This window comes from Podarcis pityusensis, assembly GCF_964106645.2.
Source record: "Podarcis pityusensis genome assembly, chromosome: 13".
Lineage (NCBI taxonomy): Eukaryota > Metazoa > Chordata > Lepidosauria > Squamata > Lacertidae > Podarcis > Podarcis pityusensis.
The window spans coordinates 9,977,702-9,999,576 of record NC_138038.1 but is presented as its reverse complement, the minus strand read 5'-3'; the positions used below and the strand labels follow the sequence as shown (position 1 = coordinate 9,999,576).

Sequence of the window (21,875 nt, the reverse complement as noted above, 5' to 3'; positions counted from 1 at the left end):
CATTTGTTCTGATTTGCTTCCTGGGAGGTTACACGACATCGCGTCAAGCAGCTGTTACCCCACCGCTTCCAATGCATTCCCCCATCACTAAAAGCCCAGTTTGGGAAGGAAGTGTATTTGTTGTGTAAGTGCGCTAATCAGCTTCCGTTGTCTAACTCCTGTTTGCTAGTATGTGATTGGATCCACCCTCGACCCCCCGAAAATAGCAACGGTCTGAAAGTGCCCTTGTTCATTAATGGGTGCTGCTACGAATAAAATCAATGAACACATTTGCAATCCTTTTGATTTTAATCATTGCTCCACTACACGAAGCATTCGTAAAGTGCCAGCAGTGTGCAGGTGATGTATAGGAACACAGACAAGACATTGGGACACCTTGAAAACCAGTTCATGTGTTCAGAATCAGACCTGACACGATCCTCCCCTGGGACTGTGAAGCCTAAGAATTGAAAAATTGGAAAAGTGGTATAATACGACAAAAACAGAGTGGCTTGCCAAATTATTGGAGTATTACAATATGTCCAAAACAATGGGAGAAATCGGAAGGATCTCAGAAGAGAAGGTAGACAAAGACTGGAAGGTGTTTAAAGGATATTTGCAAATTCATTTTGAGAAATCAGAACTCCTATTAGAATAAACAAGTTCCGTTATAAATACTGAAATACCAAGTAATATGGATAACAATGTATAACAGAAAATGAAGTAGAAAGTTGGTTTAATAGTGTGTGAAAGAAAGTAATAGAAATGGAAAGAAACTGCAATTGAGTAGATTGGAAGTCTAACACGGGGTGGGGTGAGGGGTGAGGGACAGTGGTGGGAAAAGGATTGAATCTGGGTATGTTATGAATATTTTTAAGGATTGTATGAAATGTATGTTTGTTTGTATATCCGTAATATGTATGTATAAATGTATTAATGTTGAATTATTTCAATTAAAAAGAAAGAAAGAATTGAACTATGGGACTGCCTGTTTGGAGACATCCCCACACTGTCATCTTCCTGCCTGGCCCTGCTGTGTTTGCTTTTTGTCATTGTGGTAAGTAGAGGCGTTGTTGATGTTGTTATATTGAATTCTATCCCACTTTTCCCCCTGAGAGGAGCTCAAGGTGGCTCACAGGTGGGGTAATAATTTAAAAGCAAGCAGGTGGTGCTGTGGGTTAAACCACAGAGCCTAGGACTTGCCGATCAGAAGGTCAGCAGTTCGAATCCCCGCGACGGGGTGAGCTCCCGCTGCTCGGTCCCTGCTCCTGCCAACCTAGCAGTTCGAAAACACGTCAAAGTGCAAGTAGATAAATAGGTACCACTCCGGCGGGAAGGTAAACGGTGTTTCCATGCACTGCTCTGGTTCACCAGAAGTGGCTTAGTCATGCTGGCCACATGACCCGGAAGCTGTCTGCGGACAAACGCCGGCTCCCTTGGCCAATAAAGCGAGATGAGCGCCGCAACCCCAGAGTCGGTCACAACTGGACCTAATGGTCAGGGGTCCCTTTACCTTTAGCTTTAAACATGTTGGGCAGTGTGTATGGAGGTCCTGGGCTGCCCAGACGACAAGCACTCTCAGCCTCGCTGATACTGTCCAAAGGAAAGCAGAGCAAGACGTTTGGCATCAACTTGGCTGCAGGAGTTGCCAGAAGGAGACATACAAGGAGCCATCCAACTTTCTTAGGGACTTCAGGTTTGTACAGGCTTCACTCCTTAGCTTTTTCTTCTCCCGAGGATATCTTGCAAGGCAGTGAAGGTTTAGGATCACTTTTTCCCTTCTCTTATATGGGCTACCTTCCTAGGTTGACAAGCCACATCTGCCCCTAACTTCCCTGTACAGTACGTGCAGAAACTGCCTTGTGGACCATCGGATACACTATCGATCTCGTATGCTCAATCTGCTGGAGCCTGTCTTCGCATGCAATGGAAGGGTGTGTGTATGTTTTGTTAGAACATACAGATAATTACAATAAAAAACATCATTGTGTCAGCCCTTTCCGCACAAACAGTCACTTCGCAACAGCATTGTTGGAATAAGAAAGTCTTCATTAGCCAGTGGAAGGATAACAAGGAGCATAGCTGTCAACTGTCCCTTATTTGGCGGGAAACTCCCTTATCCCAGCGCTGTGTCCCGCTGCTGTTCCTTATTGATGATGTCCCTTAAATTTCCTGGGTTTCAAAGGAAGCAGCTCCTCTCCCTCCCTGTCGGCCAGGGAGGCTCCAACTGGGTTGCTTGGCTGCGTTGCTCACCCAATAAGGAGTCTAAGAATGACTGGGGGGTGGAGCTTGCATGCCTTGTGCCGATCAAATCGGCTGTGTTGCCTGGGGACTCGCCTTTGCTCAGCGCTTCCCAGCAGAGAGGTGACGGTGGTTTTCCTTGCTGCATCCCCTTTGCTGGGTTGCTGCGCTGTGGGAACCACCGCTTGAGGCTTCGTTTGGCTGCTGGCTGGGCTTTCTGCCTTTGGCTCGGAGGGGCTCAGAAGTTGAACATACCTGTGCTCTGAAAATCCCTTATTTTGGCTGCTGATCCCTTATTTGTGAGGCTGCTGGTCCCTTATTTTCAAATCTGTAAGTTGACAGCTATGCAAGGAGAGAGAAAGTCTTAAGTTCTGTATGGAGGGAGTTTCAAAGTCTAGGAGCAGTCATAAAAACAAACAAACCAGTTTCCAATATCCCTATTCCCTCTTCTGTCTTCTGACTGACCAAGAGCACCTTTGTCTTGTCCGGATTAAGTTTCCGTTTGTTCACCTTCCTCTGGTCCACTACTGATGACAGATTCTGCTCCAGAACTGAGACAAGCTTTCTTGGATTTAGGTGGAAAGGAGAAACAGAGCTGGGTGTCTTCATCATACTGACGATACCAAGCCCCAAAACTCTCTCCCAGGAAGGAATGTAGACAACTGTAATATAGTCTGGCTGTTAGTGTTGGGCTTTCAGGGTCCTTGATGTAATTCAGTCAAATTTCCAGGATGTGTTCCAGGATGGGATCAACAGTTGATCAATGTTGTTGGTTTTTGGAACTGCATCTGCAAAGAGAAAAGGTCAGATACTCTATGAGCTCCACAAAAGATATAGGGTTCATTGACACCCAAAGAAATCAGCAATTGCAAATGTGCACTTTAAGATTTCAGTGAAATTTTATAAAGCCATTTGAAAGTAATGTATCTGCGGAATCTTTTTTAGAGCTGATTAATCACCTTTCCTGTAGCTAGTTAACTAAGACTGGGTTACTGTTTGCATGTAAACTCCACAATAGCATCACTCCTCTGATTTAAACAACAACAACAGCCTTAGTATCTAAAGACGTGTGCATGCACACGAAAGCTTATACCCAACTTAGTTGGTCTCTAGGGTGCTACTGGACAATTTTTTAATTTATTTTGACAGCCTTAGTGGTGAGTGACAGCACTGTTGTCCAGATAAAGATGTTCGGAACTGTAGTCCAATAGCATGCGGAAATATCTGTTGGCTACCTCTGGCTCATACAATGCTGGAGGAGGGCATGCCTGGCTGGCTGCAATCCTAAATAGGAACACTCTCGTTAGAGAGAGCACAACATTCTGTTGCAAGACCTGTTTGCCTTTATGCAAGTTATACAGTCATACTTTGGATCTCAAACGCCTTGGCTCCCGAACAAATTGGCTCCCGAATGATCGAAACCCAGAAGTGAGTGTTTTGGTTTTCAAAAGATTTTCAGAAGCTGAACGTCTGACGTGGCTTCCAGTTGGCTGCAGGAACTTCCTGCAGCCAATAAGAAGCTGTGCTTTGGTTTCCGAATGTTTTGGAAGTCGAACGGACTTCTGGAACGGATTCCGTTCGACTTCCAAGGTACGACTGTATTTTGGAGCTGTTTCAATTCCAGTTTTCACTGCTGTACTTGGTCTCTTTTGTTTTGGTTGGTAAGATCCTAATGACTGCAGCTCCCTCCAGTGGCTTCCCTAGATTACTGCCCTGTACTGATTCTGGGGCAATTTTCTAAAAGGGCCTTTGCGTGTGTTCTTCAGTGTTCTTCAGACAAAGACGGATGGGGAAATGTGTGCAGGGAGACTGCAATAAAGTTTGCTGCTTTCACCTCTGAGTGCCTGAGGCTGCATATGCACGACACTGGTCTCATCCAAAAAGTAATAGCTCTTTGCCATTTGTTGATTGACAGCCAGAAATGCTAAAACTCCTTGCACGAGGCTAGGGTTTCCTCTTTTTGACTGTGCATCGGATTGCCCATCCCCCCCTCCCTAGAATTAGGGTTGTTCGCTTTGACCTTGCTATGCCTGTCATGGGGTCGTCTGCTCTTGGGGCAGGGGCCCGGTAGGAATTTTGTCCATCTGGCTGATTGCCTGGGGCCATTTGGTTTTTGCCTACTGCATAGCAAATCGTCACAGCTTGTAAGGTTGTGGTTAGGCATTGGTTTATGGTTTGGTTGGTTGAGGGGCAGTGGTTGAGTGCCTGCCCTTGGTAGATTGAGTGCCTGCCCCTCTAATGCTGCTGCTGCAAGGGATTCCGTTAAAGGAATTGGGGGCTAACTATTGCTTGTCCACTCTGCCAAGGGGGCTCGGGCCATAGCAATGAGCTCCTGGTTGCATTTGGGGTGAGGGCAGGTTCCCTGCTCCGTCGTTACCCCCAAGTGTATTCCCCTCTTCTGACTTTCGCATCGTGCGGAATGTCAGTCTGTCCCCCATGGTGGGGGCAGATAGTCGCAACCAATGCCTAAGCAACCACTCACAAATTTGTATTTCAATAAAGTTGTGGCCAAAATTATGCCAAAAATCTTAAACAAAAAATTCTGTGTGATGTGTGAGTTATTGGGGTGGCCCTGGGGATCTCGACACGCAAACAGATGAAAACAGATCTAGTCGGTCCCAGCAATGGGCGTGTATCTACACTTGCCACATGGGCATAGGCAGGGGGGCAGCTGCCCCCCTCTAAATCTAATTGGCCAATTGTGTCTGTTCTGTTCTGCCCCTAAAATAAATCCTGGCTATGCCCATGACCTGCCCAATGACATTTTGGGTGGGTGCGTTGCAATAGCATAATCACTGCTTCCTGCTTCATTTACCTGAGGCACGTGCAAAGGGGAGAAAACATGGATTACCGAAGCAAGGGGAAGGTTTTCCAATGTATATCAAGTACGCTCACCCTTGTGGGCAGCAGGCTCTAGAATCAAGCTATACAGATTCTAGGTTGAGGATCAGCACTAACAATTCTGGATTGAGGAAAATGACATTTTTGGTTTGTGCGACAAATGGGCTGGGATGCAGGTGGCGCTGTGAGTTAAACCACAGAGCATAGGACTTGCTGATCATCAGAAGTTCAGCGGTTTGAATCCCCTCGATGGGATGAATTCCCATTGCTTGGTCCCTGCTCCTACCAACCTAGCAGTTCAAAAGCACGTCAAAGTACAAGTAGATAAATAGTTACCGCTCCGGTGGGAAGGTAAACGGCGTTTCTGTGCGCTGCTCTGGTTCGCCAGAAGCGGCTTAGTCATGCTGGCCACATGACCCTGAAGCTGTACGCCGGCTCCCCTGGCCAATAAAGCGAGATGAGCACCGCAACCCCAGAGTCGGCCACGACTGGACCTAATGGTCAGGGGTCCCTTTACCTTTACTTTGCAAATGGGCTTGTGTGTGTACAGCGCCTGGTAATGATGAAGCTGCAAAGCTCATTCTGGCAGCTCCCACATGTTCCCTTGCAGGTCTCCATCTGCCCCCCCCCCTTCCTGATTTACCAGATCTGCATCAGTTGCTGGTCCCTGAGGATGAGAAGTGAGAAGCTTTGCAAGAGAGCTGCTTGTACTCACCTGTGTCGTCGTATCAACTGAGTCCAGAGAGACCTGGAAACTCCTGTTTCTGTCTTGGCTTTCTGAGGAGGAAAGGGCCACAGAACAGCCAAAATGAATGATTGGCCTTAACAGAGAGCCTGTTTTCTCCATTGCAAAGCCTTCCTTGTGGGCATACCTTCCCGACTGCAGTTCTTTTCATTGCAGCCGAGTACTAAGACTCCTGTGTGCTTCAAAGAACAAGCTTGTGACCAAAGGGAAGGGAGGGCTGTTGCTGAGAGCAGCAATGGGATGTGGGGAGGGGGGAAAGCTACATACAAACCAAGAAAACACACCCACACACACCCACACACACCCCGATTTGCTCCTGGTCTACACAGCCCTTGCAGCAGCGCCCTCCTTGCTTTTTGCAAAGCAAGACATTTGCTTTCCTGGAAGCCATCAAAACTCCTGGGCCGGCCCTGGTCAGCCCTGTGCACAGATTGGCCCTTGACCCTGCCACTCAGTTGCTCCGTAAAGTCACACACAGAGAGAGAGAGAGTTTGTGGAATGGCTGTAGTCTGCCTGGATGCCAGGAACACTTCCATAATATGGCGGTGAGTGGGTGCCTGCTTGTGGTTCCTCCACCAGAGACAGATGTATTCTGCACAGGTATTCATGGCCTTGTTTTATCCCAGTGCAATATGTGGCACTGCTAAGAGGTCCCAAGCCTAAGATTTGAAGAGCAATCCCTGGCCCACAGCTACCTAATGTAGCTGTGAAGAGTCCTCACCTTCATTGGCAGCTCCTTCATTCACGATGGTCAGACCTCCTGAGGGCTTCCACTCTTCCTCATCTTCCTCATACCAGGCCTCAGCATCATCGGAGAAGCTGCAGGAACAACAACCAAGAGGTCATTACTAGGACCTGAAGGCAGACAGACGGATGACAGCATTCAACATGCGCCAGGTACATTTTGCACCAAGCTATGGTTTTCCCAGTAGTGATGTATGGAAGTGAGAGCTGGACCATAAAGAAGGATGATCGCCGAAGAATTGATGCTTTTGAATTATGGTGCTGGAGGAGACTCTTGAGAGTCCCACGGACTGCAAGAAGATCAGACCTATCCATTCTGAAGGAAATCAGCCCTGAGTGCTCACTGGAAGGACAGATCCTGAAGCTGAGGCTCCATACTTTGGCCACCTGATGAGAAGAGAAGACTCCCTGGAAAAGACCCTGGGAAAGTTGGGAAAGATGGAGGGCACAAGGAGAAGGGACGACAGAGGACGAGATGGTGGGACAGTGTTCTCGAAGCTACGAACATGAGTTTGACCAAACTGCGGGAGGCAGTGGAAGACAGGAGTGCCTGGCGTGCTCTGGTCCATGGGGTCACGAAGAATCGGACATAACTAAATGACTAAACAACAACAAAACCGGCCATTTGCAACCAGGTGAAGATGCCTGATGTCTCCACCACCTGGAGGTGGATGTCTGAGGATCCTCTCAACTGTTTTCACACACTAGCAACACATCCTGCGGAATTCTACCCATTATATTTTATCTGCACACTCAGAACGAATTTCGGCAACCAAAAGGCCATATTGAGAAATAGGACTTTCGAGCTATCTGGCCCCAAAATGGCAACTAGGCATTCTGTTTTGGTGACTGTAACTCTGGTTTAAGGAGCTATTTGGCACGTAACTTATATATCTGAGTTTCTAACACCGCTCTTCCAGCGCAGGCTGCCCTCTCCCTTAGCTAGCTCTTTTGCTAGCTCTTCTGGTTCATAAGGTGGGACGCAGGTGGCACTGTGGGTTAAACCACAGAGCCTAGGACTTGCCGATCAGAAGGTTGGCGGTTCAAATCCCTGCAACAGGGTGAGCTCCCGTCTTTCGGTCCCAGCTCCTGCCCACCTAGCAGTTCGAAAGCACCCCTAAGTGCAAGTAGATAAATAGGTACAACTTTATAGCGGGAAGGTAAACGGCGTTCCATGCGCTGCGCTGGTGCTGGCTCGCCACCTGCAGCTTCGTCACGCTGGCCACGTGACCCGGAAGTGTCTCCGGACAGCGCTGGCCACCGGCCTCTTAAGTGAGATGGGTGCACAACCCTAGAGTCGGACATGACTGGCCCGTACGGGCAGGGGTACCTTTACCTTTATGGTTCATAAGACTTATGCTTTCAGCTTGTGGGGAAGAATAATCACCATCTATTACTCAGTCATCTAAGGACCTTGTTGTACTGGCTACCTTTGAACAGGTTGCATACCGAAATCTCAGGGTTGTGTGTTCGAGTCCCACATTGGGCAAAAAGATTCCTGTATATTGCAGGGGGTTGGACTAGATGACCCTTGTGGTCCCTTCCAACTCTACAATTCTGTGATGGTGTTGTGTGGCTTGTTTGCTTTTGTCGGTGGTGGTATTATTTGTACGTCATTTATTTTCCTCTATTTCATTTTATACATCTATTCCCCTTCCTTTTTTTTTGTTTTGTTAAAAGTGCAAATAAAAATAAAATAATAATACGTAAAAAAAAGGATTTTCACAAAAACCCCAGCTAAAATGCTCCTCTCACCCTTTGTTATCCGCTGCTAAGACATGGGGAAGAAAACATTCATTTTAGCAGGGGATTCCAATGCATAAAATCCCCTTCTAAAATGAAGGAAAGCGCCTTTGTTTTAGCAGCACCTTGAGAGATGCTTTGAAGTCCACAGTTTCAAAGCACGTTTCAGCAGTTGGCACCGTGGCATCGGGCGACTGACCTGTCAAATTTGCCCTGCGAGTTCAAACCTGATCCAGCTCGTGGGACCAAACAGATCCCCTACTCATTGCTATACAAGATCCCAGGAAATCGCTAACTCATTAGGTTCGGCTCCCTGCTAAGAAGGACCAGAAATTTAGGTTATTCTCCTCCAGCCTGCATCTTACCCATGCAGTGGCGTAGCGTGGGTTGTCAGCACCCAGGGCAAGGCAAGTAACTTGCGCCCCCTAACCCGTGGATTTGCGCCTCCTAACCCTAACCCCCAGATGTTGCGCCCAATGCGGCCGGCCCCCCCGCACCCCCCACGCTACGCCACTGTACCCATGCACTTCTTGTGCTTCTTACCTGGAACGAGACTTCCTCCATCTGGCTCTGAGGAGGAACATCGCCAGGACGGTGCTGATCACTGCAAGGACAGCCAGCCCAACCCCAAAGCCGACATCGCTCTTCCGGATCGGTGTTTGGCAGCGATCATCCATGTACCAAAAGGACTCCACATCATTGCACCTATGGGAGAGATGTGCAAGTGGTTTCAGGGGAGCGCATTCCCCCTTCCCAAGGCCTTGCCAGGTGTTAGAATTCCTGCTCCGTGATTGCAGTCATGGGATTGTTGTCTTGCACATGACGTTATATGTTTTGACTCCACAGAGTGGGAAGTGACGGAGACAGGGTGTTTGTGTTCCTGTGTTCCGTGAAGTGGGACTATTGTCCTTTGTTCTTTCTCTTTGCTGTCTGATGCTAGAGAGAGAGGGAGCCATGTTGCAGTGCTCCGTGTGTGTTAATATGTAAATAAAGTAATTAGCCAAAATGCTGAGTTGCTGAGGTCTGTCACGTGCATGATGTGCAAACTCTGCGGATCCCTAAGTGTGTCCATTGGCATCGGTTGCTGTGATGTTTGGGCTGAAGAAAGCTTTTGAAGCTCCCAAACGAACGACCAGGAGGGAGAGAACATGCCAGTCAGACATGTGTCTCTGCCAGGGTCCTACTCGAGTGTAGGACAAGTGTATGGGAGAGATGTGCAAGTGGTTTTAGGGGAGAGCATTCCCCCCTTCCCAGCCCACATCTGGATTTTCTTGCAGAGGGGAAGAAGAGGAACAGGGCTCTTTCAGACTGTCACAGTTTTCAGCTGGGATTCTATCACGTACTGGCACAAATTCAGGTTTGCAATGGGATGCCCGGATCCAGGGATATTTCTGCTATCCGCTCCTCTGTCCACTTACCTGCAGTAAGGGCCTCTTTCAGATAAGCTACATAAGCCATTGTTGCAGTTCATGGTGTTTTTGGTGTCCTTGGTACAGTCGGAGATACAGCGCAACGTGCCTGTGGAGTTATCGGGGTAATAGTAGTCTGCATATCTGGGATCAATGTTTTTTCTGCAAGCAGCTGGGAAGGAGAAAGAAGAAGAGACCACTGCCACAAAAACCGCCAGGACCTTCATGAAGCCCTTAAGGCTATCGTGGCTTCTCGCTTTGTCAGGCAGAGCCCCAGATTCCCAGATGCAAGCCTTTCCCCTCTCCCCTTAAAGAAACCTAAAATCTTTCTCCACCTTTTCATTCATTGCAGCGGCCACCCATCCACCCACTAGAGACCAGCAGGGCTGCACTGTGCCTCCCCAATAAACCCAGCTCCACTTGCTCGCCCAGCTGCCTGCCCCTCCCCTCCCCTTGGCCAGGACTGTCTGGGACCAAAGTCACACTCAGGGAAGCAGAGGCAGCTCAGTGGGTACTGCCGATGGGGGGAAGTGGGTCCAGGGCAGCAGCGACTACGGCAGTGGTTCCCAACCTTTCTTGGCCATGCCCCACCTAAGCACCTCTAAAAGCCCAATCGCCTTCTAAATCCAGCCCATGGACGGTCCAGGAATCGGCGTGTTTATACATGAGTAGAATGTGTCAGTAGTAGAATGTGTCCTTTTATTTAAAACGCATCTCTGGGTTATTTGTGGGGCCTGCCTGGTGTTTTCACATGAGTAGAATGTGTGCTTTTATTTAAAATGCATCTCTGGGTTGTTTGTGGGGGCATAGGAATTCATTCATATATTTTTTCAAAATATAGTCCGGCTCCCCACAAGGTCTGAGGGACAGTGGACCGGCCCCCTGCTGAAAAAGTTTGCTGACCCCTGGTTTAACAGATCAGTGTGGATCTAGTGATACTGATGCGGAATAGAATGTACCTGTTTTCATCTGAGGAACATTGGACGGCATCTGCCAAACTATCCCACCATGAAAGAGAAGAATGGAGGCCTGGCAGTGCCAACTTGCTGACACCATGATGCAGCCAGAAGAACAGGCAGGCAGCTCCCCTTGGGCTTAGAATGAGCAAGCATGCAGGACCAATTCCAGGCAGCTCACTGTTTTTGCTCTCACTGGACAGGCTGCGGGTGCATAAATAATCCCTTTGTTCCTCCCTAATTCTGGGACTCACCTTCAGCTGAAAAATTTGTGCTTGCGCTCAGAATAGGGTCAGGTGAAGCTGAAAAGCAAAATGCTGCGGAAAGAAAGAGATGGTTACATTGCATGATTTTACTTATTTCCTTTCTTATATATTTTTTCTGCACCTCTTCAAAATGCCCTGACAGTCTCTCTAAAGTCTCTCTAAAGAAGGTAATGTGGAGAGGTATATGCTGTAATGTAATCTTGAACATAGGTCAGGTGGGTGGGGAATAATAATAATAATAATAATAATGGAATAGGTAAAGGTAAGGGGACCCCTGACAGTTAAGTCCAGTCACAGACGACTCTGGGGTTGCGGCGCTCATCTCGCTTTACTGGCTGAGGGAGCCAACTTCCGGGTCATGTGGCCAGCATGACTAAGCCGCTTCCGGCGAACCAGAGCAGCGCACAGAAATGCCGTTTACCTTCCCACCAGAGCAGTACCTATTTATCTACTTGCACTGGCCTGCTTTCAAACTGCTAGGTTGGCAGGAGCAGGGACCGAAAAACTGGAGCTCACCCCGTTACGAGGTTTCGAACCGCCGACCTTCTGATCAGCAAGCCCTAGGCTCTGTGGTTTAACCCACAGTGCCACCCGCGTCCCAATAATGGAATAGGACGTCCCAGTTTCATCGGAGAAATGTTGGACGGTATGTGAAAGAAGCTCTTGTTAGAAATAGGTGGGTGGAGTTGGAGGAAATCAGAGACACACATCTTGGCTCTCTGAAGCATTTGATGAAGTAGAAGTTAGTCCAGGCTTCTTCAACCTTGGCCCTCCAGATGTTTTTGGCCTACAACTCCCATGAGCCCTAGCTAGCAGGACCAGTGGTCAGGGATGGTGGGAATTGTAGTCTCAAAACATCTGGAGGGCCGAGGTTGAGGAAGCCTGAGTTAGTCCATAACAGCTTATAATGCCGTCATGAAATTCTTCAAGGTGTCACAACCTTTTTTCTTGTTTTTGCTGCAAGAGATCAATCTGACTCCTTCTCTAGATATGGACTTTTATTTAGTGCAGGGACTCCCAGCCATGGAACCTTCTGAGTACCCTTCTCTAGCCAGGAGGACACAATAATATTGAAATATCATCTTGAACTGGAAGACTGTTGCCCGGAGCTTACATGAGTTCCCTGTATTGCATTCCTCCTGAGTGGAGTTGATGGCAGTCAGCTGCTTCCGCACGACCTCGGTCAAATTCTGGACAGTTTTGTCAATGATGTTCACATCGTTGTTTATTACAGCTTTAATGATGACTTCGTGGTCCACGATAATGCTGCCTTTCCTAACACAGTGATGAAAAAGGGCAATATCTCAACCACCATTTTGTTGTTAAAAAGAGCACGGCAGGGCATAGCTGTCAACTTACAGATTTGAAAATAAGGGAGCAGCAGCCTCGAAAATAAGGGATCAGCAGCCAAAATAAGGGATTTTGCTGTTGTAAAGAGTTACATACATTGGTAGGATTGACAGATGCTGTCAATCCGGCATGAGGCGGTTACGGTTCCCGCCGTGGCCGCTGAAGCGCCGCCCTTCTGCGTCCCTCCCCATCGCCTCCTCTTCCTCCTCCCTCAGGCCGCCTCCTCAGCTGCCACCACTGCTGCCGCCTCTGGGCTCGCGGGCGGCGTGGGCGAGAGTCTCTCCCCCCCCCTCTCGGGCAGGGAAGGGCCGATAGAACTCCTCGCACCAGGACGCCAGCATGCACTCTCTCGCGCGGCGGAGGACCCCAGGCCGCTGCTTCCCTCCCGAGCCGGGCAAGCATGAAACCCGGGAAATTTAAGTGACATCATCAATAAGGGACAGCAGCGGGACACGGCGCTGGGATAAGGGAGTTTCCCGCCAAATAAGGGACGGTTGACAGCTATGCGGCAGGGGCGCACGTTGACGAGGAGAAAGCCAAAACCGGAAATTCACTTATGTCCTTATGAATGTGCAAGATCAGTGCTATGGGGGCAGCCTAAATCTTGTTCTACCAGCATGGCTGTATGCACACCATATACATTTAAAGGACATGTTTTCCTCCAAAGAATTCTGAGAGCTGCAGTCTGTGAAGGGTGCTGGGAATTGCAGATTTCTGATAGATGCCCTCCAGTTCCCATGATTATTTGCAGAATGCAATGTGCTTTCAATGTATGGCGCACAAGCCGAATGCATAACAATGCACGGACAACAATGGGATATCAGCTCCGCCCAATGCGTGATGGATAACAGCAACAACCGGGAAAAGATAAACATAACATTTTACAAGGACAGGAAGAAACACCACAGACAGAATAATTGCCACACGCAGGAAGAACAAGGATATTGTTTGAGTGCCTCATTTGTAGTTTTATAAATCATTTAATGTGTCAGCATGAATGGAAGTTATTAATATTGCAGTTGTCGTATAAGGGATTGTTATTATGACCGGAATGTAATTGAAATTCATAAGATTTTGTAATGCAGAAATAAAGAAATAATCAAACCATCAATTCTAGCATGCGGGGGGACGGGACCTTATCTAAATTATATAATTTGGTATTTGAACGATTGGTATTAGTAATTGTATTATAAATTGGTATCGTTATAATGAGGCTATTACAGTGGGACCTCGGGTTAAGTACTTAATTCGTTCCGGAGGTCCGTTCTTAACCTGAAACTGTTCTTAACCTGAAGCACCACTTTAGCTAATGGGGCCTCCCGTTGCTGCTGTGTCGCTGGAGCAAGATTTCTGTTCTCATCCTGAAGCAAAGTTCTTAACCCGAGGTACTATTTCTGGGTTAGCGGAGTCTGTAACCTGAAGTGTATGTAACCCGAGGTACCACTGTATTGGATTGTAATTGAAAACTAATAAAAATTATTAATGACAACGACAAGGACGAGGACAAGGACGAGGACAACAACAACAACGCACGAACTGTCTCTGTTTGTGGAAACATTCTTGATTTGGAATCTAGACTGGGGATGTTTTCAAAAAATGGGCTACTCTTCAACCAATAGATGAACGTTAGCCTTAATCATGCAGATAACAGGAGTACAGACAGGAGCAGCCTAAGATCTCCTAGGGAGAGATTTGGTGCCTGGGAATGATACGGAAGAAGGGGGATTCTGGGAACAACAACCTCTTGGGTTTCCTTTGAGGAGAGAGGGACCTGGTAGGGTGGCAACAGGAAGCCAGGAGGACTCGTTCACTGGCTTCACCTTAGCCTAATCTGAAACATGAATAGGCCACTGGACAATATGGCATCTCAAAGTGGTCTCTGCTTCAGGTACCTACCGCAGTTTTAAGATCACCACACCTTGGTATCCAGAGACGCCCTGATAAACATTGTCCATCTAAATGGTGGAGAGGAAAAATACAGAATGTCTTAATAATCTAGGCTGGAGTCATTTAGACAGGGAAGGTAAACAGAATGAAAGAGAACTCTATAACCAACAGAGCAAGGTGTTGAAGGATGAGTCAATGGTTCATTGTTACCTGCATCTTAAATTCCTCTTCCAAGTTCTTATACTCTTCTGACTCTTGGTTCTCGAGCTCTGGAACGAACTCCTTGTTGGTGATTTTCACTTGGACTTCAATTGTCACGGGCACACTTTCTAAAATGGAGGGAGATCGATCATCAGGCGATTGGAACATGTCCCCTCTGAGGAACTGCTAAAATGCTGGAGGTGTTTTAGTTAAGGTGAAACCCCACCCCACTAAGAAGGACATGAATAAGAGAAAACCTCATAAAATGTATGATGTGGAGAAACAGAAGTTTTTCTTCCCATCTCCTAACACTAGAACTTAACATGGGTTCAGCGGCGTAGCGTGAGTTGTCAGCACCCGGGGCAAGGCAAGTAATTTGCGCCCCCTAACCCGGGGCAAGGCAAGTAATTTGCGCCCCCCCCAACCCCTAACCTGCCGATCTGAGTCGAGTTGCTGCTGGCGCTGCCGCCCAAACCACGCCGCTTGCCCGGAGGAGGAGGGGGGCAGAGAGGCGAGGAAAATGCAACATGGCCCAGCAGCTGCAGCAGCAGCAGCGGAGGCGGGGCTGTGAGGAGGGGCTGCCTGGCACGTCCTCCGCGGCCCTGACGCGCGGGGCTGAGAGCCGCTGCCTGCCGGACGCCTTCAGCCCGGGCGCGCGCACAGCTCGTCGGTTCCACGAGACATGGGGCTCTGCTACAGCCTGCGCCCGAGGCTCTTCGGCGACTCCGGAGGCAGCGAGCGCGCCCCCCCAGATGTTGCGCCCGGTGCGGCCGGCCCCCCTGGCACCCCCCACGCTACGCCACTGCATGGGTTGCAATGGGGCAGGGCAAATGTCTAAATGGCAGATCTATGCTATTAGTAATAGTTATGGCTATTAGTTATACTTTAATTGACACTCCTCGTTCAGATTTGGCTGATCCTCAGTCTAGGACAGACATAGGCAAACTCCAGCCCTCCAGATGTTTGGGACTACAATTCCCATCATCCCTAGCTAACAGGACCAATGGTCAGGGATGACGGGAATTGTAGTCTCAAAACATCTGGAGGCCGGAGTTTGCCTATGCCTGGTCTAGGAACATCTGCCTCTGCCAGGAAAAAGTCTGTATTTGCAGAAGCCTTGCCCGGTTTTATAGGCATTGGTTCTGATTATGCTGGAGGGATTGCCCCCACCCCACAGCTGATATTAACCCCCCAAAGATGCCATAAGCATGACCTACAGGGGCAAAGAGCAGCTGGGGTGTGAATCTACTGTGGGGCTCCAATCCAGATTTAGAGTGGAATCCAGATCAAAGGTGTGGGGAATTCTGCTTTCCTTTGAAATAAAAATGGTCAGCATAAGCCTTTTTTTAAAAAGCGTGTTTAACACAACGTGGCGTTTTGCCCAAAGTTCAAAGGCTCCCTTGCGATTCCTGATAGCTGTTGCTAATGGCTCTATTCCAGGAGCAAATTAGAAGAGGAGAAATCGCATCCTTGCCAAGATTGTATATGATTTTCTCTATTTATAACTTTCTCCATGGGATTTATTGTGCTCTGAGTGCTCTTTTAAGAGCTCAAAAGTGCCATATAAATGTCTAATCTCATTTATATCATACTGAGGTCCAGCGCCGAGGGCCTTCTGGCGGTTCCCTCGCTGCGAGAAGCCAAGTTGCAGGGAACCAGGCAAAGGGCCTTCTCGGTAGTGGCACCTGCCGTGTGGAACGCCCTCCCACCAGATGTCAAAGAGAACAACAACTACCAGACTTTTAGAAGACATCTGAAGGCAACCCTGTTTAGGGAAGCTTTTAATGTTTAATAGACTATTGTATTTTAATATTCTGTTGGAAGCTGCCCAGAGTGTCTGGGGAAACCCAGCCAGATGGGCGGGGTATAAATTATTATTATTATTATTATTATTATTATTATTATTATTATTATCATCATCATTATCATTATCATTATCATTATCATCATATTTATATATACAAAGGTGTTGAGAGCTGTCAGAAAATCCCTCACAGAGCTACAATTTCCAGCACCCGGAACAAAATACAATTCCCTGGATTCTTTGCGGGGAAGCTATGGCCGCTGTAGTGGTTAAGAGTGCTTTAAACATGCAGCTTAAAGCCCCCAGCTGTGGTCCCCACCCCAAATGTTTTTGCTTTACCCCTCCAATCCCCCTGGATGTCTTTTAAAGAGAAGATAGCTGAATAACTTAATTTAATAATTAATTTAATAATTTAATAATAAGTAGTAGTAGTAGTTGTTGTTAATACATCATTTTGTACGTTTTGCGGTATTTTATGCATTGTGCCTTGCTGTTACTTTTATGGCTTGTAGTTTAATCATTCTTCATTGCAGTGGATAAGTCTGAACGGTTTATTACTTGCCCGATATTTAATTTTACTGCTTACTGTTATAGATTCTAACGGATTATTGAATATCACTTTATTTGATATAGGTTGTTTATTTTTAAGTTATTGCGACTTTTTTTGTATTGGATCAGACTGTTATTATTATTGATGTTTGATGATACCCTAGTCTTTCCCGTCTTATATACGGCGCAAAAGGGATTGGAGTGTACTTGGTCTGCTCTGCAGGAATGGAGGTCAGGTTGCTCTCGGTTCTACTTACCCACTTCAAAAGGCATGTCTTCAACTGGGAACTCACACTTCGGCCCATAGAAATTGCTAAGGCACAAACATTTGATGCCATCATGTGTTCCCCCATTTTCACACGTTTCTGGAAGAGAGAAGGTTTCCCCCACAAAATGTGGTTAGCAGCAATCTAATGTACAGGTATATAGAGAAAAACACATAGGGAAAGTGAAATTCTTCTTGACACTCAAGTAACGTTTCACAATTCCTCAGAGCTGAAAATTTTATCTCAGCCGAGGATGCCATGAAACACTTGCTACTCTTTTAAGGTGCCACAGGTTGAAGAAGAGTGGAGCGGGAAGGTAAGGTAAAGGTAAAGGGACGCCTGACCATTAGGTCCAGTCGTGGCGGACTCTGGGGTTGCGGCGCTCATCTCGCTCTATAGGCCGCCGTTTGTCCGCAGATAGCTTCCGGGTCATGTGGCCAGCATGACTAAGCCGCTTCTGGCGAACCAGAGCAGCGCACGGAAACGCTGTTTACCTTCCCGCCGGAGCGGTACCTATTTATCTACTTGCACTTTGATGTGCTTTTGAACTGCTAGGTTGGCAGGAGCTGGGACTGAGGAACGGGAGCTCACCCCATTGATGGGATTCGAACTGCCGACCTTCTGATCAGCAAGTCCTAGGCTCTGTGGTTTAACCCACAACGCCACCCGCGTAGCAGCTTCCAAAATACACTTAAATAACAAACGTATTAAGTTCATCTGAAAGGTTTTTGAAGTGCCCTGTCTAATCCAGCTTTGGGCCATGTTGGCAGGCATGGCACCAAGGCCCTCATTCCTGTTAATTTTGGAAGTTGGTGAGCGTTGTTGCAGGGAAATCAACACTGACCTTCTCTTGTCCATATTGTCCATGTTGAATGTCCCTTGCCCACACTGAATGCGTACAACCCCTTTGCAGCCAGTTGCCAAAAATCACTCTCTAAAATGTTCAAACCACTATGGCCAAACTCCAATTTGATGCCATTATCCGCTGAAGTGGCAAACTTCCTTTGCTTTCTGTGTTAAAAGGTAAAAAGGTAAAGGACCCTTGAATGGTTAAGTCCAATCAAAGGCGACTATGGGGTTGTGGCGCTCATCTCGCTTTCAGGCCGAGGGAGCCACCGTTCATCCACAGACAGCTTTCCGGGTCATGTGGCCAGCAGGACTAAACTGCTTCTGGCGCAACAGGACACCGTGATGGAAGCCAGAATGCATGGAAACGCCGTTTACCTTCCTGCCACAGTGGTACCTATTTATCTACTTGCACTGGCGTGCTTTCGAACTGCTAGGTTGGCAGGAGCTGGGACAGAGCAACGGGAGCTCACTCCGTTGTGGGGATGTCGGGAATCAAGCCTTAATCAGGAGAAACTGGCTACTCTCCAGGCACCCGGCTTGATCTCCTGTTGACCTCCCTGTCTGCATTCCCCAGCAGGATCCAGGCAGAGGTCGCGATAGGCGATCCTTCTCAGAGTGAGAAGGACACACCCCCTCTTTCCTGCCCCCCCAGGCAGGGGAAAGAGATAGACAGTAACGTATTTACATTTCTTTATTTCTGTCTTTGCAGCGTTACAAAAATCATGACTGCTCTCTTCAAGCTCCAGCAGTCGAGAGACAAACTCCTCCTGTACTTCCTGTCCAGCTCATATTACACTCTGAGCTAATTCCGGTGCCCTCTGCACTGTGAATTGACTGTCCCTCTGTTTCCCACGGAACAGTCCCAACATTCCCATTATGTTTTGCTTTCAAGCTACCAGCAGCTTGCGGCTGAATTGCTTCAATATCGTAACAGATTCGAACCGCTGACCTCCTGATTGGCAAGCCCTAGAGGCTCAGTGGCTTAGACCACAGCAAGGCAAGAAAGAGAAGGGGATGCAAGCCAATGAAAATGGACTGCTATGGGAAAGGGAACTGAGGTAACCAGTGCTTTTTTTTCTTTAAAAAATGTTTAGGGGTACTCTCATTTTGGCTCAAGAAAATCACCATTTTATAGTTCAAATCGGGGGGAAATAAATACAGTAAATGGACAAAAGTACAAAGAGTCATAAAATGTTTAGGGGTATGCGTACCCCTGTGTATCCCCAGAAAAAAAGCACTGGAAGTAACTGGTTAGGAAGCTGGTTTTCATTGCATTCTTGTGCCACAAGGAATCTTCCTGAGCCAAGACATACCTGTAGGAAGTATCAACGCTTCACTGGAAACCTCGCAGAAGCTTCCCAGACAAAAGGAAGGCTTCTCTGGGGCAAGGAGAACCAGAAATCTGATAATGACTAAAACTCAGGGAACTCGGAAATTCCAGAAACCACCAGGTTAAAGTCAAAGGTTCCCCGTGCAGATGAAATGGAAGGGCTACAGAACTCTGAAACCTGAATCTTACATTAAAAAAAATGCCTCAAGGAAAAAGAAGCAGCTAAATTTCATATTTGTTTCCAGTTTCCTACACAGCTATATAGAAGCCATTGAAAACAGATTCAGCAAAATAAAACCAAATGATCACCTGTAATGGTCTGTCTAGTAGTGGTGGTGGATGAAGTTGTAACTGGTGGCGTGGCGGAGCTGGTAGTGGTAAGCGATGTGGTGGTGGTTGTGGGAGTGGTGGTAGTCGTGGCCGGCGAGGTGGTGGTGGTTGTGGTGGTAGTTGTGGCTGGCGAGGCGGCGGTGGTAGTTGTGGGTGTGGTGGTAGATGTGGCTGGTGAGGCGGTGGTGGTGGGTGTGGGTGTGGTGGTAGTCGTGGCAGGCGAGGTGGTTGTTGTGGGAGTGGTTGTAGTCGTGGCTGGCGAGGTGGTGGTGGTGGTTGTGGGTGTGGTGGTAGTTGTGGGCGGGTATGTTGTTGTGGGAGTGGTGGTAGTCGTGGCCGGCGAGGTGGTGGTAGTGGGAGTGGTGGTAGTTGTGGCCAGCGAGGCGGTGGTGGTGGTTGTGGAAATGGTGGTAGTCGTGACCGGTGAGGTGGTGGTTGTGGGAGTGGTGGTAGTTGTGGACTGCGAGGTGCTGGTGCTGGTTGTGGGTGCGGTGGTAGATGTGGCTGGTGAGGGGGTGGAGGTGGGTGTGGGTGTGGTGGTAGTAGAGGCAGGCGAGGTGGTTGTTGAGGGAGTGGTTGTAGTCGTGGCTGGCAAGGTGGTGGTTGTGGGTGTGGTGGTACTTGTGGTTGGTGAGGTTGTTGTTGTGGGAGTGGTGGTAGTTGTGGCCGGTGAGGTGGTGGTTGTGAGAGTGGTGCTAGTCATGACCGGTGAGTTGGTGGTAGTGAGAGTGGTGGTAGTCGTGGCAGGGGAGGCGGTGGTGGTGGTTGTGGGAGTGGTGGTAGTTGTGGCTGGCGAGGTGGTGGTGGTGCTTGTGGGTGTGGTGGTAGTTGTGGCCGGCAAGGTGGTTGTTGTGGGAGGGGCGGTAGTCGTGACAGGCGTGTCAGTGGTGGTGGTGGTGGTTGTGGGAGTGGCGGTAGTTGTGACAGGCGAGTCAGTGCTGGTGGTTGTGGGAGTGGCGGTAGTCGTGACAGGCGAGTCAGTGCTGGTGGTTGTGGGAGTAACGGTAGTCGTGAAAGGCGAGTCAGTGCTGGTGGTTGTGGGAGTGGCAGTAGTCGTGACAGGCGAGTCAGGGCTGGTGGTTGTGGGAGTGGCGGTAGTAGTGACAGGTGTGTCAGTGGTGCTGGTGGTTGTGGGAGTGGCGGTAGTCGTGACAGGCGTGTCAGTGGTGGTGGTGGTTGTGGGAGTGGCGGTAGTCGTGACAGGCGAGTCAGTGCTGGTGGTTGTGGGAGTGGCGGTAGTCGTGACAGGCGAGGTGGTTGTTGTGGGAGTGGTTGTAGTCGTGGCTGGCGAGGTGGTGGTGGTGGTTGTGGGTGTGGTGGTAGTTGTGGGCGGGTATGTTGTTGTGGGAGTGGTGGTAGTCGTGGCCGGCGAGGTGGTGGTAGTGGGAGTGGTGGTAGTTGTGGCCAGCGAGGCGGTGGTGGTGGTTGTGGAAATGGTGGTAGTCGTGACCGGTGAGGTGGTGGTTGTGGGAGTGGTGGTAGTTGTGGACTGCGAGGTGCTGGTGCTGGTTGTGGGTGCGGTGGTAGATGTGGCTGGTGAGGGGGTGGAGGTGGGTGTGGGTGTGGTGGTAGTAGAGGCAGGCGAGGTGGTTGTTGAGGGAGTGGTTGTAGTCGTGGCTGGCAAGGTGGTGGTTGTGGGTGTGGTGGTACTTGTGGTTGGTGAGGTTGTTGTTGTGGGAGTGGTGGTAGTTGTGGCCGGTGAGGTGGTGGTTGTGAGAGTGGTGCTAGTCATGACCGATGAGTTGGTGGTAGTGAGAGTGGTGGTAGTCGTGGCAGGGGAGGCGGTGGTGGTGGTTGTGGGAGTGGTGGTAGTTGTGGCTGGCGAGGTGGTGGTGGTGCTTGTGGGTGTGGTGGTAGTTGTGGCCGGCAAGGTGGTTGTTGTGGGAGGGGCGGTAGTCGTGACAGGCGTGTCAGTGGTGGTGGTGGTGGTTGTGGGAGTGGCGGTAGTTGTGACAGGCGAGTCAGTGCTGGTGGTTGTGGGAGTGGCGGTAGTCGTGACAGGCGAGTCAGTGCTGGTGGTTGTGGGAGTAACGGTAGTCGTGAAAGGCGAGTCAGTGCTGGTGGTTGTGGGAGTGGCAGTAGTCGTGACAGGCGAGTCAGGGCTGGTGGTTGTGGGAGTGGCGGTAGTAGTGACAGGTGTGTCAGTGGTGCTGGTGGTTGTGGGAGTGGCGGTAGTCGTGACAGGCGTGTCAGTGGTGGTGGTGGTTGTGGGAGTGGCGGTAGTCGTGACAGGCGAGTCAGTGCTGGTGGTTGTGGGAGTGGCGGTAGTCGTGACAGGCGTGTCAGTGGTGGTGGTGGTTGTGGGAGTGGTGGTAGTCGTGACAGGCGAGTCAGTGCTGGTGGTTGTGGGAGTGGCGGTAGTCGTGACAGGCGAGTCAGTGCTGG

The 21,875-nt window shown here is 49.0% G+C and overlaps 1 protein-coding gene across 2 annotated transcripts; it reads right to left on the bottom strand.

Moving 5' to 3' along the window:
- Positions 1 to 269: 269 nt before the first annotated feature.
- On the bottom strand, positions 270 to 20,334 carry LOC308460407 (mucin-17-like). Of its 2 annotated transcripts, none has more exons than XM_080976776.1 (11): positions 19,470 to 20,334; positions 16,973 to 17,080; positions 14,372 to 14,490; positions 14,171 to 14,229; positions 12,039 to 12,199; positions 10,913 to 10,975; positions 9,712 to 9,874; positions 8,837 to 8,998; positions 6,528 to 6,625; positions 5,777 to 5,838; positions 270 to 3,008 (listed from the first exon to the last, which is right to left on the bottom strand). In XM_080976776.1, the coding sequence occupies exons 1-11, from the start codon at positions 20,191 to 20,193 to the stop codon at positions 2,970 to 2,972; spliced, it is 1,758 nt and encodes a 585-aa protein (XP_080832902.1). In that variant the 5' UTR covers positions 20,194 to 20,334; the 3' UTR covers positions 270 to 2,969. The 2 variants fall into 2 exon arrangements, 1 of the variants encoding a protein (XP_080832902.1); XR_013978558.1 differs by lacking the exon at positions 5,777 to 5,838 and adding an exon at positions 5,579 to 5,728 and having other exon boundaries at positions 2,982 to 3,008.
- Between the last annotated feature and the right edge of the window lie 1,541 nt (positions 20,335 to 21,875).